Source organism: Danio aesculapii, chromosome 1 (assembly GCF_903798145.1).
Source record: "Danio aesculapii chromosome 1, fDanAes4.1, whole genome shotgun sequence".
NCBI lineage: Eukaryota > Metazoa > Chordata > Actinopteri > Cypriniformes > Danionidae > Danio > Danio aesculapii.
Genome location: NC_079435.1, coordinates 1,046,372 through 1,064,766, shown reverse-complemented (window position 1 = coordinate 1,064,766; position 18,395 = coordinate 1,046,372). Strand labels below are relative to the sequence as shown.

General features: G+C 40.0%; 2 protein-coding genes across 3 annotated transcripts; one reads left to right on the top strand and one right to left on the bottom strand.

Moving 5' to 3' along the window:
* Positions 1–81: 81 nt before the first annotated feature.
* LOC130222280 (uncharacterized) lies at positions 82–4,413 on the bottom strand. The gene is made up of 3 exons (XM_056454871.1): positions 4,357–4,413; positions 4,207–4,280; positions 82–1,710 (listed from the first exon to the last, which is right to left on the bottom strand). The coding sequence occupies exons 2-3, from the start codon at positions 4,241–4,243 to the stop codon at positions 269–271; spliced, it is 1,479 nt and encodes a 492-aa protein (XP_056310846.1). The 5' UTR covers positions 4,244–4,280; positions 4,357–4,413; the 3' UTR covers positions 82–268.
* A 532-nt stretch (positions 4,414–4,945) lies between these two features.
* Positions 4,946–17,659, top strand: LOC130222363 (GTPase IMAP family member 4-like). Of its 2 annotated transcripts, none has more exons than XM_056454949.1 (3): positions 4,946–5,035; positions 5,756–5,924; positions 16,664–17,659. In XM_056454949.1, exons 2-3 carry the CDS (start codon positions 5,906–5,908, stop codon positions 17,428–17,430), a joined length of 786 nt encoding a protein of 261 aa, XP_056310924.1. In that variant the 5' UTR covers positions 4,946–5,035; positions 5,756–5,905; the 3' UTR covers positions 17,431–17,659. The 2 variants fall into 2 exon arrangements, with proteins under 2 accessions (XP_056310924.1, XP_056310932.1); XM_056454957.1 differs by having other exon boundaries at positions 4,952–5,035; positions 5,823–5,924.
* The last annotated feature ends 736 nt before the right edge of the window (positions 17,660–18,395 follow it).

Here is an 18,395-nt window from a genome sequence, read left to right as displayed (position 1 = left end):
TGGTCTTTTAACCACTACAATACCGGGTATTAATAGCATCCTGTACATATATTCATTTATTGTAAATCTGTTCATAGCTAATACAACCTGTATATAATGTTCATAGTACATCCATCTGTAAATATTACCATAGTTTTTTCTATAACTGCACTTATAACGTATACCTGTATCCTGCACTTGCTGCTATTGCAGGACATCAGCAGGACATCAGAGCAGGGAGGACGTAAGTCAAACACATTTCTAACCAGCATGCAATGATCGATTCTGCTCAGATTTTGCTCATCTCAAACAAGCCTGTTATCTCCTTCATCTGTGACATCGACTCCTCCTTTTTCTGTGACATCATCTCCTTCATCTGCGAATTAACCTCCTCCAGCACCTGTAGCATGTACTTCTCCTTCATCTGTGACATCATCTTCTCCTTCAGCTGTGACACCATCTCCTCCTGATTCTGTGACATCATCTCCTGCAGCTGAGACATCATTTTCTCCAGCAGCTCTGACACCATTTTCTCCTTCATCTGTGACATATTCTTCTTCTTAATCTGTGACATCATCTCCTCCTTCATCTGTGACATCATCTCCTTCTTCATCTGTGACATCATCTCATCCAGCAGCTGTGACAATATCTTCTCCAACAGCGATTCTTCTCTAGTTTTAAGGTCGTCTTTTCCTCCAGATTCTTCTTCAGTTTTAAGGTCATCTTTTCCTCCTGATTCTTCTTTTTCTTCTTCTTCTTCTTTAGTTTGAAGCTCATCTTCTCCTCCAGCTTCTTCTTCAACTTCTTCAGTTTTAAGGTCGTCTTTTCCTCCAGGTTCTTCTTCTTCTTTAGTTTTAAGGTCGTCTTCTCCTCCAGATTCTTCTTCTTTTATGGCTTTAACCTCATCTATCGCATGATGGCAGCTGTGTAACTGCTCATTCTCACACTGTTGTGTCGGCACCATTTCTTTGTCCTGCAATGGAAATCCCTCCTGCTTCTGTGACTGAGAGTTTGGCAGCAGTGAATATGAAATATAAATCACACCAATAACTGATAGCAGAATAATGATAAGCAATAATAGATAAGCAGAAATGTATTTCATTGTCGGTTTCTGCTTGATATTTCTCTGAGCTGTATGAAACATGTTAATAGTGTAATGTCTCTTATCATTCTCCTCCATCATCTCATCGATCATCTTCAGCAGTTCTGTGACTTGACTTTGATTCCTTTTCTCCTGGTTGTTGAATGAGAGATATCTACCATCACATATTTTAATAACGTTCTGTAAATCTCTGCTTTGGCTGATGTACTGTTCTACAGGTTTTCCCTTCAGCTGGTCAGCGTGAGTGAACACAATGATCGTACGACACAAAGCTTGTTTCCCGAAGTTCTCCTGAATCCATTTGACCGTCTCTCTCTCCTCTTGTGTGAATATCACGCCCAGTTTGAGCACCAGCAGAAACACATGAGGACCAGGAGCACACAGATGCACACACTTCTGTAATTCAGCTTTCAGCTGCCGTTTGGGCACATCTGTGTTAAACAGTCCTGGAGTGTCGACTATAGAGACGGACCGTCTTCCACCAACTGCTGCTTCCTCTTTCTCACACAGTTTACTCTTTGATATCATTGATTCACCCACTTCAAAAGCCTTTCGTCCCAGGATTGTGTTTCCTGTCGCACTTTTTCCAGATCCAGTTTTGCCCAGAAGAACAATCCTCAGACCAGGCTCTAGAGAGAAAAGTGAAAAGATGAACATAAGTACACATTCATGCATTCATTTGTGATTCATTATGAGACCACTGATAATGAACACAAAGACCTTCACCCATAGAAACTAGCCATTAGCAAAATTACTGGATGAGCATGAGGATAGCACATGTACGACTGCAAGATGTTTAAAAGATGTTTGCCAGATCTTTGTGCAGCACAGATGTTTTCCAGACCAAACGCGACTTAAAATGTGTCATTTTCACTGTTGATCATCAGTTGGCAGCATTAAGATGGGATGTGTCTAGCCTTTATATGGAGTTCAGTGGAGTAAAACAGCAGATTATAGTGTGTGTGCAGAAATACACTTACTGTGTTTACTGTGTTCTGAGGGGCTTATTTATTTATGATTATATGCTGTCATGGCTGTGCAATTGTAAAAAAAAAAAATGGAATAATGGAAGCAAAAAAAAACCCACAAACTAAACAGATTTTTTATTTGGCCACTGTGTTTTGTTGATTTTTTCAGTAAAAAGTTCAAATCATTTTCCCAAAATATGAGCCAAAATAAGGTTTGACACCAATAATCTTTCCATTTGCTGAAACACTGAGAAAGTCGTGGTCAAATTAAGACTCAAAATGGTGGATGAAAATGACCCAACAGCACACAAGGGTTAAAAACCCCTTTACAAATAAACCAAAGAAAAACTGCAAAGTTTAAAGCTGATTTAAAGTTGAGTTGTGACATACGCTCTAAAAAAAGGTTCTTCAGTGGTTCTTTGAGATGGTTTAGGTGCTATAAAGCACTTCTACTGCAAAAAGAACCTTTAAAGGGTTCTTCAGTGGTTCTTCACTGGTTCTTTAGGGGGATTAAAGTGCCATATGGCAACAGCGCCAATACAAAGAAATATAGTAATAATATTTAGAGCCCTTAAGAGGAAATAACCTATTTAGACCTTAAAAGATTGGTGCTATAAAGCACCAAAAAAGGTTGCACTGTGATTCTGAGCCAAAGAACCAGTTTTGGTGCTATTTAGCACCTTTTTCTAGAGTGTACATGATACAGTGAAGCTACTAATGAAATGATTTAGCACATTTTGACCAATATACTTTTTGGTGTGAAGAATAATAATTAAATCTGCCATATTAGAAATGTGCAGTTTTCACACACAGTAGTGCAGAGGATATTCAGCGACAGCAGCTGTTTACTGCGGCTTTATATTTAACATTTACTCAACACAAAACTGCAGTTTGTTACTGATGTGTAAATTATTTGACCCCTTTACTGCACGGTGTAACCATATGGCAACATGATATTTATCTTCATTTCCCTGCCACTGTTTCTTTAAGAACAACATCATTGTTTTTTGTTGGAAAGAGGAGACCTTAGTGTAGCCAATAATGTGCTTTGGTTAAGTCACATGACATGCAGTGTTTTTCTGACAGACTGGCGTTTATTGTGAGTAGTCGCTGAATGCAAATGTAAATGTAAAAAAAACAAAGAATCAAATTATGTCAGATCGACAAAAACATCTGAGACATCACCTCCAGTGAGTTATGATGACATATTCACAACTCAAATTATTTTAAATCAAATTAGTTTTTTGTAAATGGATCAAATGTATGTGTTGCCAAATGACAATGTGCAGTAGTGGAACATGCAATATTGCAATGGGTTAGCTAGCTAGCAAGGTCAGCTGTGAACGTTTAAGTTGTGACAATTTGCATTATGGATCAAATCTAGTTTTAATGGCAATACTACTTTTAAATAGAAATGAACACAGGGAACAGTGTATTAGCGAGCACCACCATGTTCTATGGTAAGTGGAAGAAGAAAAGGACAGAACTGGCTCTTCCTGCAGATGAAAGTGAGGATGAGGTGGGTTTTAGTGACCATGAGAATGATGCAGACTGGACACTTGATAGAGACAGTTCAGATAAGTTAGCTCAGAGGCAGATAAGACAGGCGTAGTATAGTATAAAATACATAAACATTGTTAGCTAGTAGCTACATTATTCTGATGCATCTGGATATACTAGACTTGTTTCTTATTTGTTATAATATTTACTGAAGAACATTTTTATACCTGCTTTATGTTGTATACATGATAATACAATATTAGGCTTTCAGCAAAAGAGAATGGAATGAATGAAAGCTGTTGGAATATGAGTTGTTGGTAAGTGTGTATAAGGTGTCATTTATAAGCTCTGTGTTAAAGCTCATAATGCTTCAACACCAATTAAATCATTTCAAACACCATTATTAATTATAAGGAAGGTTTTACATTTGAAATTTCTAGGTTAGATCCATTGTTGGACTTTGTTGCCGTATGAAAACCTCATAAAGTAGCTTAATAAATATTATTTTCCTACATTTTTACAGCACTTCAAGTTAAGCCAGTTCAAGAAAAGAAAAACAGTCAAATATTTACACAAATGACTAACTTCAGGCACAATGTACCTCTCCATTTATTTGCAGGAGCACAGTATTATTATAATACAAGCTGTTTTACTCACCTACACGTGTATTTGCCATTTGGTCGAATCTGTACATCAGTGATCAGCTCGAATAGACTCCACTTCCAATATAACTGCACGGCATGAACACAATCAGTATTACATGATCTTAATATGTGGCTGTTTTTAGTTACCTTGTGTGATCCTTACCTTTAGTTTTCTTGAGGAATCCTCCAAAGTTGTAATGTGACAGCAGCCAGAAGAAGCAAAGAGCTAAAGAAGAAAGTGAAACTAACATGTTTCAAACGGCCTCCCAACTGTCAGCTGACCGGATGAAGGTTTGTAATTAGACGACTGAGCGTGACATCACAGAATTTCCTCTGAGTTCAAAAATTCAAAATGTTATTCACTCAGCTTTCATTTGTATAATCTAATAAATGCCTAAACTGTTGTTATAATTATCATTTTATATTGCGCTCTTTACTCTCTTTCTCATCCATTATTTCTCTATCGTAAACTATTAAGATTATTCTTATTTTGCTTTTTGTCAGGTTCTTTTTCTTCATATCTGATTGAAAATCTACCATTTCAAAACAAATATTTAAGATCATTCATATAAACACAAATTAAATCAAGACGTGGTATTCTTATTTTATTAGCCTATTGAAAGTTAGATATAGATACACACACATAATCGCATTATAACCTCAGTGAGGAACTTTTCACATGTTTCCGGTGTTCTGAAGATCTGCAGTACGGAAGTTTAGTTGATGATGACTATAACGGATTTCTCATGTGCACGGAAGAAGAGCGCGCACGGTCACGGCGTCTCAGCTATACAGTCTACAAGAGTCTGAAAGTTCAGCTCCTGGTTTAACTGGAGAACACGGTATTGAGACTTCATATTCAATGTGTGTTGTGTTGAGATTGTATATATTGAATTTAAATGATGTTTGTATATTGATTTTGCAGTTGTTTATTTTCTTCGTGGTTTGATTATACGGTGTTTCTGTGTTTTCTTTTTACACACTCTTACGGCTGATTTGGTTATATGAGTCCAAATAAATTGTGGGAATCACCAATCAAAGAGCCGATGATCCTTTATTTATACATTTTTTATTATTTCTTATGCCAGTGTAAGAATGATTAACGGTTTTGCGTTCAGAACCGAAAGTGAAAGCAAGAATATACTCATGGAGAGGTGTAAAGGCAGGAATGATTTAACCACAAGAGGGCATTAAAACTCCGTGTGATTTAGTTCATCTTCATAATTTAATGAAGGCTAGCATCACAATGAATATACTTATTATTCTCTGACTGTAACGTGTGTTTTTGCAAACTCTCTACAAATATATCGAACTGAAGTTGTAAATGTAGACCTACTAAAATTAGCATATTAAGCGAGAGTCGTCTAGGTAAATGAAACCCTTCCATTCAGGGTTGAGTTCATTTAATAAACAGATAACTGTTTTTGTTCATGTAAATGTATTGATGTAATGTAAGATGAACTGTTGATGTAATGTAACTATTTTCATAAACACGTTCTGCATTTAAGAGTTATCTGATCTTGCAAATTAACTCCTAAAATCACATGTTTATTTTATTTCAGGGCATGGAATTTAAAATAAAAACGCACTCGGGTGGCATTCAAGTGATCATATACTGTACGTTTTAAGGGGCGTCAACCTGAGCTGTCAATCATCCTGATTAAGAAAAAACTAGCCTACTTTGAGCACCGCAAACAGCAGCTGGAACTGAAATGGAACCAATAATTACAGGCGAGTAACAATTTCCTTATTTCTAAATGTATTTATTTATTACTAACTGTAAAAGGATTGCCATTTTCTTGAAAAGATCTCCTCAGACCTGTCCATAAGTTATTTTTTTATTTATCATCTTATAAATTCACACAGCCGATGTTTCTTTGTTTGTTTATTAATTGGTTGACTTTTTGATTGATTGTGCTACACAAGAGCTAGTTTAGGTCCTTAAATTCACAGACATTTGTATTATTAACAAATTGAAATTGAAGTTGTTTGATTGAAATCCCACAGAGATTCTTGCTATTTGAGAACAGACATTTGACCCCTTAGACCACCTTAACATAACTGGAGCTTTGCTATTTTAAAGGTTTTATACCTGGTCAACATTGGACAGGTTAAATGCAGAGTACGGGACACCAAACATGGCCACTTCATTTTTACATTCAAGTGGTTATTAGTAATTGTATTATTATCCCTGCTGGATTTGACACCTGTGGCTTAAACAAACCTAAGCTGGTCAACCAGCCTGCTTGTTTTGGTCATTTCCAGCCTGGATTCAGCCATTTCCAGACTGGTCCTTGCTGGTCAAGCTGGGAGATTACCAGGTAAAACCAGTAAAAATCTGCTTGACCAGCCTAGTTTAGGCTGGACGTAGCTGGTTTTGGCTGGTCATCTCTCAGCCTAACCAGCTAAGACCAGTCTGGAAATCACTGACACGCGAAATATGTCCTGGCGGCACGTTTTTCTGCAGTTTTTGTTTTCGCGAATCTGCCAGAGGTCGCCGTGTATGCTTTTCGAGATCTCAAATCTCCCTTGCGAGTGCCATTCGCGCCTGCTGTTCTTGCGTAAACCCACCAGAGGCCACTGTCGACTCACTTTTTGACAGACTTTCTGACTGACTGAGCGAACGATCGGCTGACCCGCCCACCCACTTCCCTAAACCCAACCAACACGTTTCAAAAGCAATCCAAAAACATAAAAGCCCTCGTCTGACTTTATTTTTACCACATCCTCACCCTGCTATTCACTTGTTTGTTTTTATATTTTGGATCCTGTTTTTGTCTTACCTGCTCTCTGGAATCGCTCTTCACGATTAGGAGGTAAGCGGTCAGCTGGTAAGCGTGAAAAGGAACGCCATCACACCGCCGCGTAGCGTTCGTTTAAAGAAATGAAATGCAGCCATACGTACCTCCGCCTACGTAATTCGCTGTCTCCAGAAACGTCCGCAGGGCTATGTTTTCACAATGAGCCTGTGTTGATTTAAACAGAAGTGCCATCAGGAGCAGCAGACGAGCGCAGAAACTCCAGAGAAAATACATTTCCATATTTTAAAGGTTCACGAAACCCTGAAGTACTTTTTTTGAGATGTTAACAGATTTGTGTGTTGAGCATCAGTTAAGACAGTGTTAGCACCTGTTAGCTTTAATTGTGGGAAAAACTGGATCATTTTGAGCTTTTGTCAGCTAATTTCAGCTTCCGGGTTTAAAAAGATTTTTGGGACGGGGTCAACATTGCAAAACTGCAAGTGCAAAAATGACGCGTCGGTTTCTCATTATTATTCATAGCGGAGTTTTCTTATCCTATGAGAGCCGGTTTCTTAATTATTCATGACTGCTCGGGCTTTCTGAAGGCCAGTGCCAAGCTGTGAAATCCAATTTTGATGATTGGGTTAGACCGCGTCCACGAACCCACGGCACACAGTACTGTTCAGCTGTTCATGAAGGGTTGTATGTGTTTGTTTCCATGATCCACAGGGTTTGTTGCATGTTTTTCTCCGTGATGCTGTCAGGGCCGATACAGTAAAGCTGTGTGCGTGCAGCAAGCTTTTTTTTTAGGAAAGCAGAACGAGAATTGGAGGATGGAGGACGTTGTCTTTTATCAGGAGTTGGTTCACATTTAGACACATCACCGTGCTGCTGTGTTTGCCTAAATCTTCCAGATTACCAGCAGGGCTAATGGTTAATATAGACAGGGCAAGAGACCTGCTGCACTGAGTCTGCATTCAGACCCGGGGATTGAGGGAAAAGTCCTTATTTATAGTGTTTATATGAACATGATTATCTTTATAATGATAGAAATTGTGGTTGTGTGGATATGGAATTACAAATGATATTAAACCATGGTTTGTGTCTCATTTTGTGAGCCGACTGAACACAGTTGTTCGCTCCCCTCCTTCTCCCCTGCTCTGCTGGCCACGCCCACTCCTGCCTCTGATGGTGGAGCTCCACGCCCATTATCTTGCATCTTTTAAAAAAATTCTGAGTTAGACCTGAACCGAAAGTGGGGGGTGTCATGGCCTTTTAAAGTCATGGAACAGAACAATGAGATTTAATGCAGTGCTTCTAGTCCGGTCTGAGACCCACTTTATATTGTGTTTCAATCATGTACGCCTGAAAATCAAATCTTAAACGCAGCGATTATATAAGGACATGACAGGACATAAGGGGCCTTAATCAAGAAGTTCAAAATTAAAAGTTCTGTCAATAGGTCAATTTAGTTATTAACCATTTTAATTAATTGTTTTACTACGGTTGGGACAGTTAACACATTTCCACCTCATTTAGATGTGCAAGCAGATGTATGTAAACTGATCTGGGGATGTGACATTAAAACATTTACTCAATTTAACGGCTAATTAAAAAACATAAATAAAAACAAAATAAAGGTTGAATTTCTTGCCAAGAACAGCACTTTTAGAGCTTTTGTAGCAGACTTCAAGTGGACTTCCTCCCAAACACGGTCACACACACAGATGAGGTGGAGAAACACTGATTTATTCCCTTAACAAAACAGTGAGGCACAGTCAGTATAGTTTAACACCGGAAACTCTCTCAATCCTCTGCTTCACCATCTGCGTGCACCACGCGACTGCGCAGGCACACAGAGAAAAATGTTTTTTTTCTATTTTAAACATTTAAATGCCAATAAAAATAAAAATCACATAAATTACATAACATAAATTACATAAATTACATAACATAACATGTAAACATAAAGTTTACATATGAGCTTCACATTTAACTTGTATTTAATTGTAAATTGCATTACTTTTTGATCACTGATAAAATAAAACCCTTTTTGTTTGCATTAATTAAACTATTAGTTGAAAATCTGCCACGACACAATTAAATGACACCATTACTGTAATTTAAACTGATTTACATATTTGAATCCTTAAAATAACAAGCCAATAACCAAAACAACATACCTTAACAAAACAGTGAGGCACAGTCAGTATAGTTTAACACCGGAAACTCTCTCAATCCTACATGAAAAATACACGTGCAAATGAAAACTCTAAAATCACAATAAACACACCAAGTAAAATATACTCATCACAACGATACACATTACAACAGAAACCCTAAACAGCGTTTTAGTGTCAAAATATAATGATTGTGACTGCAAAGGGATAATAATTGTAGGATTAGAGGAGAGCGAAAATTACCTCTGCTTCACCATCTGCGTGCACCAGGCGACTGAGCGCGGGCACACAGAGGGAAGCTTTAACATTCACCCGGTGTCACACTATTTACAGCCCCACCTAAAACAAACATAGGAACTCTTGAAGTGAATAAAACAAAACATTAGGTGCAAGTTTTGCTGAAGTTAACTAGTACTTGCATAGAAAAATAAATAAATAAATCTCTCAAATGAATCGGCCACATACTCCCCGATTAACTTCTCAAAACTTGAACTACCACACTTTAATTCAATAAGGAAGCAATTAAGTCAAATAATTTCTGACAATTTACACCACTTAGTCATGCAACATACTTGTTACCCGAACCTCACGGGAGAAGGAACAAATGAAAGTTGATCAGGCTTCCAGATATTCCCTTGCTAAAGAAGTGCCTCTTACACTACTCAACTTGACTACTGTGTTATTTTGCTTGCCTATATTCCTATGACTTGGCCGAATGTCCTAACTTCTTAAAATAAAAGTGACTTGGTAACCCCTACGACTGCGTTGTGATTTATTCGCTGTGTCATGTTTTGAATCAGTCTGTTCACAGGTCTAACTAACCTACCAGCCCGTGTTCGTACCTGGGTTACGAGTTTAGAGACATTAGGGGGCGCACTGGAAATGGACAGAGAACTGATGGATCTCGGACAGGGCACTGCATCAACTCTGGGTACACTGAGTTCTTCTGTCAGACTTGCTGAAACGGTATGAGAATTGACTCCAGTTCTATCATTTTCATTCTCTTGGAGCTGGATGCTTGTTAATCTCCTATGCTCACCAGAATCTACTGGTCCTCCTGATACCCTATGTCTGATCCTCCTCTCACTGAATCATCTTTGGCAGGTAAGGAAGCCACCCACTCAACGATCCGCTCTGTTTCTACAGGATCATTCTGGGTTAAGCTTTCCATTAAGGTTCCATCCGATTGTTCTTGACTGGATAGTGAACCGTCGCAAGACTCTCCTACTTCCACTTCAAGAGGCAAGAAATTGGCCTTCAGCATGAGATTACGGTGCACTACTTTTTCTCTACCCGTATTGGTGTTTTTGATGCGAAAAGTGTGACATCTAGAGTCTTTTGAGATCACCACATAGGGTATAGATTCCCACTTATCAGCCAACTTCCTGCGGCCCCTCTCTCCCTTATTAGCCAACAACACCTGATCTCCTTCCTCAATGTCACAGCCTTTTGTCCCCTTGTTGTAGAGTTCTGCCTGTTGCTCCTGACTCGCTCTCGCATTTGCTTGGGCTAAGTTAAGAGCCTCTTTAAGATCATCCCTCATCTTTGCAATATAGCTATCATAGTCCGTAATGTCATCATCTCTTCCAATGCTGTGAAACATAACATCTACTGGCAGACGAGGTATCCTTCCATACATCAGGTAGAATGGTGCATATCCTGTGGATTCATGAGCGGTGCAATTATAAGCGAAGGTTAGCGTCTGTAACATCTGAGGCCATTTTTGTTTATCCCTCGGGGGCAATGCTCTTATCATACTGCCTAGTGTGTGATTAAAGCGCTCAGTAAGACCATTTCCCATAGGGTGATAGGCAGTCGTCCTCGACTTCTTGACGCCTGCAACCTGCAACAGCTCCTGGATCAACTCACTTTCAAAGTTTGCACCCTGATCGGCATGGATCCTCTCTGGGAACCCGTAGATGCAAAAATATCTGTCCCACAGTTGGCAAGCTACCTGTCTGGCAGATTGGTTGCTACATGCAAAGGCATGAGCCATCTTAGTGAAATGATCTGTGACTACTAGTACATCTACAGTGCCACCCTTGCGATCTTCAGCACTCCAGAAGTCGATACACACTAGCTCCAGAGGCCTAGTTGTTCTCACACTCTCGTCCTGAATGAGCCAGTGATGCACTTTATCCTTTGGTCCTGCACTCCACTCTGCCCGACTATCCAGTATGGCTGACACTTCAGCCGAGGAAAGCAAGCATTGGGGTTCAGCAGACTGACACTGAGCACTAATGCGAAAAACATGTTGGACCACATCTTTCTTGAACTGCTCCGCCTGCTCCATCAGGGTCTCATACGGTTCAGTCACAAGTCTCTGACTTATGTGTCCCTGAACAAAAGATTGCCGACTCATTGCGTCTGCCACTACGTTCTTGCTCCCTGGGATGTACTGAATGCTGAAATTATATGGTGCTAATTTAGCAACCCATCTCTGCTCACACGCGACAAGCTTTGGCTTCGTTAAGATGTAGGTTAATGGGTTGTTGTCTGTCCATACTGCAAAAGAATGACCTTTCAACCAATGGCTGAACTTTTCACAGATGGACCACTTTAGAGCCAAAAACTCTAAACGGTGAGCGGGATAATTGCTTTGGGCACGTGTGAGGGATCTGAGAAAGTACTGCGCCTAATCCATCCAGCGAAGCATCCGTTGATAGAATGAATGGACGATTGAAATCTGGGTGTGCAAGCACCACTGTTTCTAGGAGATCGGACTTCAGCATATTAAAAGAGTCACGCTGTTCACTTTTCCAGTCGCTTGGGCTTAGCTTCCTCCAATGAGACAATTTTGCTCCATTGTTCCTTTGTCCCTTTGGCGCGGCAGTCAATGCAAATAAAGGCTTGGCTATACTAGAGCAGTTCTGTATGAATCACTGATAAAACATAACCATTCCAAGAAAAGCTCTTATCTTTTTCTGAGATGGTGTGACCCCACCTTCCAGCATGAGATCTCTCTCATCCATCGCAGCAATAGCCTGGACTTTATCAGGGTCAGCTGATACTCCTTCTTGGTCTATCACGTGACCTAGAAACCGCACACTCCGACGTAACAAGTGACATTTTTTTGGAGCAAGCTTTAAGCCATGAGCTCTCAATCGAATAAACACCAACTCAAGCCTCTTCAGTGCTTCACTCTCGTTCGGCGCAAATACTAAAAGGTCATCCAGATAACATAGTAAAGTCAGGAAGTTCTGGTCTCCGAATACATGCATCATGAATCGCATAAAACTTGCGGGACTGTTGCACAAACCCTGAGGAAGTCTGTTGAACTCATAAAGCCCCATAGGCGTTGTAAAAGCAGTGAATCTTTTGTCTTCTTCGGCCATCTCTATGTTATAGAATCCCGAAGTGAGATCCATGGCACTGAAAATAGCGTTTCCACCCAGCGCAGCTAGACAATCTGCCTGGTGTGGCAAGGGATGAGCATCCTTAGTAGTGCGGGCATTCAACCATCGATAGTCGACACATATGCGCAGATCTCCTCTTTTCTTCCAGACAAGCACCAATGGGGAGGCCCATTCGCTAGAGGATTTACGAATGATCTCAAGCTCCTCCATTTCTGAAAGAACATGTCTGAGCTTATGATAGTGCGCTGGTGGCACTTGTCTATAAGGAAGCCTAAAGGGGCGATTGTCAACTAGATGTATACGATGGTAGAAACCTTTCGCCTTGCCACAATCCAACTTGTTTTTTGAGAACACGTCTTCATACTTGCAGATCAGCTGCACAAGCTTATCCTTCCAATACTGGGACACTTCGCATGCCTCTATGTTGAGGTCACCTAGGCCAAACGAGTCAAGTCTGTTGGGAGATCTTGAGTCAGAAGATGTGGCATTGTCATCCATGCAAATGGTAACTTGGCTGGAGGATATCAGCTCATGACTGGCTGGCAATTGGGGGCTCAAGTCCAGGTCCTCGAGGGCTATACAAGGGGATACGTCTGCCAGTTTTGCATTCCTCCGTAATGTCACCGGCTTTTCACTAGCATTTAGAACTTTGACTGGCACCCATCCATCACTACTCATTGATGCCACAACACGGCCAATAACAACATTCTTGCTTGAGTGTGATTTAGCAGGCTCAACGAGAACGGCACTTCCTTCTGAGATAGGCACATTGGCAGGTAACTTGGCCCATACAAGGTGCTCTCGCTGGGGACACAACACTACAGCTTGGGTAAGTTTAGCTGTCCCTACTTTAGTAGGCATTTTAGTTCCTTTCCATCTGTGGAGGACAGACAACATGTTCAAGAACTGTGCGATATCATAATTTCCTGAACTTTCTGGATGACTCAGAACATGCCAATAGCCCTGCACATTTTTCATCTGGCTAATAATGTACTTGATGACATTAGTACCTAGGATCATTTCATCTCGCTGACCAGGGACAACTAACATTGGGACATTGACCACATATCCATACACTTCTATCTCGAGGTGACAAATACTTTCAGGCTGAACGTTGACTCCACCGCAACCGACAAGGATGATATCTGGTCTCTTCTCACTTGATGTAAGAACAACCCCTGCACTCTTTAACTTGCACTCAGCTTCCTTGTTTATGGTACAGGCCATAGACCCACTATCAAGGAGTGCACGTAATGTAACGTTTGCTCCTACAATTGAGACATCGGTATAAAACAGACTGTCAGCTTTTTCCAACTTCATCACATTTTGAAAGAGTACATTTTTATCAGGGGTTGCCTTACAGCTCTCCTCAAATATCTGAAGTTCATCCTTGTCAATGAGGGTTTCATTCTCCATGCTCACATTGTCCCCTCTCCAATGCGAGCAATGCGAGGTTGCTTCCACCACATTAGGACAGTCTCTACGCTGATGTCCGACCCTCAAACAGTTTAGACACCGCCTCTCTCGCATGCAATGTGAACGGGTGGAATATGCTGGATCTCCACAAACACGACAAGAGGAAAAGCGAGCCCTATGTGCCTGAAAGGACCCTGGAGAATTATGTGCAGGCTGGCTGGTTCGTTCCAACACTCTCTCCAGCATGTTGAGGACACGTTCCAATGCTTCAGAATTAGACGGGGACACTTTGGCTTCAGAATGACTACTGGGGGTGCACGCTGTAGCATTAGCAGCAGTTAATTCACTTTCTTTTACTTCCTCTAAAACAGGAACTGCCTTAGCTGTAGATACATGGAAGGTGTGGGGCTTGACTGTATTGGGGATTCTGTGACATTGGCTTTCTCTCTGATGTTCATCAATAGCTTCCTGGATTTCCTCAATTGACCATTTGCTCATAGGTTTGCATTTAAACACACTAGATAGCTCAGGGTCAGGACAGTTTCGTATGAACATCATGGCCACTTCTGCATTCATGTTTTCCATGTTACTGCCACTGCGCTTTAAATGACTGTTAGCCCGCTCTGCTGCAGAATTTAATCTCACCCAGTAATCTACAAGGCTCTCCTTAAATTTAGGCTGAGTGGCGTAGAAATCTGCCAGTGGCAAAAGGGACACAGGGTGGTCGCTAAAGTAGTGTCTCAGCATATCATAGATTTTCTCAACACTAACTGAACCAGTGCTCTTAAGCCCTACCTTAATTATATTTTTGGCTCTTCCAAGGAGATGACTTTGGATAGTGCTTGCTTTCTCTGCTTCAGGGCAGCTACTCTTCTGCAGATACAACTCCATTACATCTATCCACTCATTGACAGTGTACTTGTCACTCTCATCACCCTTAAACATTGGTGGTTCTTTAATGTCTGATCTTACTATAAAACTAACCTTAGAAGTTTCTAGTGAGGGTTGCCCTAACTGTGTTGTAGTTGTGGGTGTTGCGTTAGCGACATTTTGGCTAGCTAACAAGCGACCGGCTATGGATTCACCAATCTGACTACCCAGCTCTCCTATCAGATCTATTAATTGCTGAGTGACATTGTTGTTACTGTCAGAAGGGGTTGAACATGCTGGCTGCGCTAAATCAGGACACGGGCTCACCTCTGGTATTGAAACTGAACTGGGAAATAACAGTTTTGGTGTGGCTCCTGTATTCCCTTCAACTCTGTATAAACCTCTACCCCTCCCACCTAATGGAGTGAATAAATCCGATGTATTTTGTCCCTTTTCAGCCATTATTAATGATACCACAAACTGAATTATGAGTTACTATTACAACTTAAACTTGAGAATATGTAAACCCAAAATAATCAAATGTACAAAATATCAAATCAGAGTATAGAATTAAGTGAAGATACAGTCACCAAATGAATGTTAATGTCCAATGTATGCTGATGTCCAAAATGTGTATGTGTAAAATGTGTGTAATTGTGTATAGTTCATAGGAGTTGTAGACGAATAGCGACGTATGAGTGTGCGAATGTCCAAGCGGAATCACTTGAATATCTGCTGCGTAGATCCTTGTCACACGGTACAGCACCAGGACGTCTCAGCACACTGCTTGACCCCGGCGTTCGGCTGCGGCTGACCAATGGATCCGGGTCACGGCACCAGTTAGATGTAGCAGACTTCAAGTGGACTTCCCTCCCAAACACGGTCACACACACAGATGAGGTGGAGAAACACTGATTTATTCCCTTAACAAAACAGTGAGGCACAGTCAGTATAGTTTAACACCGGAAACTCTCTCAATCCTCTGCTTCACCATCTGCGTGCACCACGCGACTGCGCAGGCACACAGAGAAAAATGTTTTTTTTCTATTTTAAACATTTAAATGCCAATAAAAATAAAAATCACATAAATTACATAAATTACATAACATAACATGTAAACATAAAGTTTACATATGAGCTTCACATTTAACTTGTATTTAATTGTAAATTGCATTACTTTTTGATCACTGATAAAATAAAACCCTTTTTGTTTGCATTAATTGAACTATTAGTTGAAAATCTGCCACGACACAATTAAATGACACCATTACTGTAATTTAAACTGATTTACATATTTGAATCCTTAAAATAACAAGCCAATAACCAAAACAACATACCTTAACAAAACAGTGAGGCACAGTCAGTATAGTTTAACACCGGAAACTCTCTCAATCCTACATGAAAAATACACGTGCAAATGAAAACTCTAAAATCACAATAAACACACCAAGTAAAATATACTCATCACAACGATACACATTACAACAGAAACCCTAAACAGCGTTTTAGTGTCAAAATATAATGATTGTGACTGCAAAGGGATAATAATTGTAGGATTAGAGGAGAGCGAAAATTACCTCTGCTTCACCATCTGCGTGCACCAGGCGACTGAGCGCGGGCACACAGAGGGAAGCTTTAACATTCACCCGGTGTCACACTATTTACAGCCCCACCTACAACAAACATAGGAACTCTTGAAGTGAATAAAACAAAACATTAGGTGCAAGTTTTGCTAAAGTTAACTAGTACTTGCATATAAAAATAAATAAATAAATCTCTCAAATGAATCGGCCACACTTTCAGCACTCCTGTGACAAACTGTTAGAATTCTGAACCTACAATAAAACTTTCACAGACAACTGCATGTTATTATGGTTGAAAAAAACTACTTTTCTCTGTAATTTAAGGAGATCTGCGGATTGTCATGTTGGGAATGACCGGAGCTGGAAAGAGTGCAACCGGAAACACCATCCTGGGCAGAAATGCGTTTGAAGTGGACTTTAATCCATCTTCAGTCACTCAAACATCTGAGCTACAAACAACAAGAAAAGGCAGAAGAACGATATCGATAATCGACACTCCAGGCCTCGAGGATTCAGGAGGAAAAGAAAGAGAAGTAAAGGAGGAAATAAATAGATGTATGGAAATGTCTGCTCCTGGTCCTCACGCCTTTCTGCTGGTCATCAGACTGGATGAAAAGTACACAGAGGAAAATACCAACACACTGAAATGGATTCAGAAGAACTTCGGAGAAGATGCTGCTCGATACACCATCGTTCTGTTCACTCACGCTGATTCGCTGAAGAATAAAACTCTGAAAGATCACATTGAAGACAGTCCAGAACTACGAAATCTAATCATCAGCTTCAGTGGCAGATATCATGCACTTAACAATGAAGAACAAGCAAATCAGGCACAAGTCAATGGGCTGCTGAGGAAGATTGACACCATGGTGCTTAAAAATGAAGGCAAGTGCTACACAAATGCAATGAACCAACAAGCCCAAGCATGGAACTACTGGACTGTAGCAGTAGCAATAATGGTAGCAGCATTTCTAGGTCAAGAAAAAAGTGAAAAAATGTTAATCGCAGTAGTTGTTGTGATTGCACAAATAGTTTACAATATGATACAAACAGCACCACCAGTAGCTGAAGCAATCAAAAAGATGTGGTAAAATATGTTTGATTACTGTCAAAAGACTAAAATCTCACACAGCAGTAACAGTACGATGTGCTGTGAAGCCATTATATTACAGCTACAATACACACTTCATCTCGTTTGTTCATTGGTTAACGGTTTATGAGTTTGTTAAATCGTTTTGATCACACGTGTTCGCTGTTTTGACATCTAAATGGAATGAAACCTGTTTAAAATGTATTTTTTATTTTATTAATAAAATACATTTATTCACAAACTGTTTATGCAAATTCTGTTCAGACTTTAACTGGAAACTGATATGTTTGGGAGAGTATTATAATGAATGGGGGAGCGGAGGGAACAAACCAGAGCAAACCAGATAATGTACGTTCATGTTTTAGTCCTGCATTTTTGGATACTGAAACTTCAGGTCAGGGTTTATTTACTTGGATTATTATAGAACATTATAAACAGCCACATGACTGACCAAAGTGCTGGACAGAGATAAAAGGAGATAATCGGAGGAATTACATCAGCATAGTTAGACATCATTTAGTGGGGAATTAAGACCATAAATTAAAACAATAGTAGAACATTTTAATAAAACAAAAGGCAGAAGTATAAACTATTTAAAAAAGGGAGAAATTTAATACGCAAACAAGTTTTTAAGGGAGAGTTTAAGGGTCAGTTCACTCAAATTTAAATTCTGTCATGAATTACTCACCCTCATGTTGTTCCAAACCCCTGAGACTTTCCTTCATCTTCAGAACACGAATGAAGATATTTTAGATCATATCCTGGAGCTCTCTCATCCTTCATGGACAGCAGTGGTCCAGAGATGCTCAAAGTCCAGGAAAGTGGTTTAATCGTAGTAGTAAAGCTTCTGGGTGATTATTTTTTGATATTCAAAATTATTGCTTACACTTCATTTTGGTCGTCCCTTTAACACATTTTGTTGATTATAAGTTACATTGCTACAGGGGTTGGACAGTGAAACTGAAA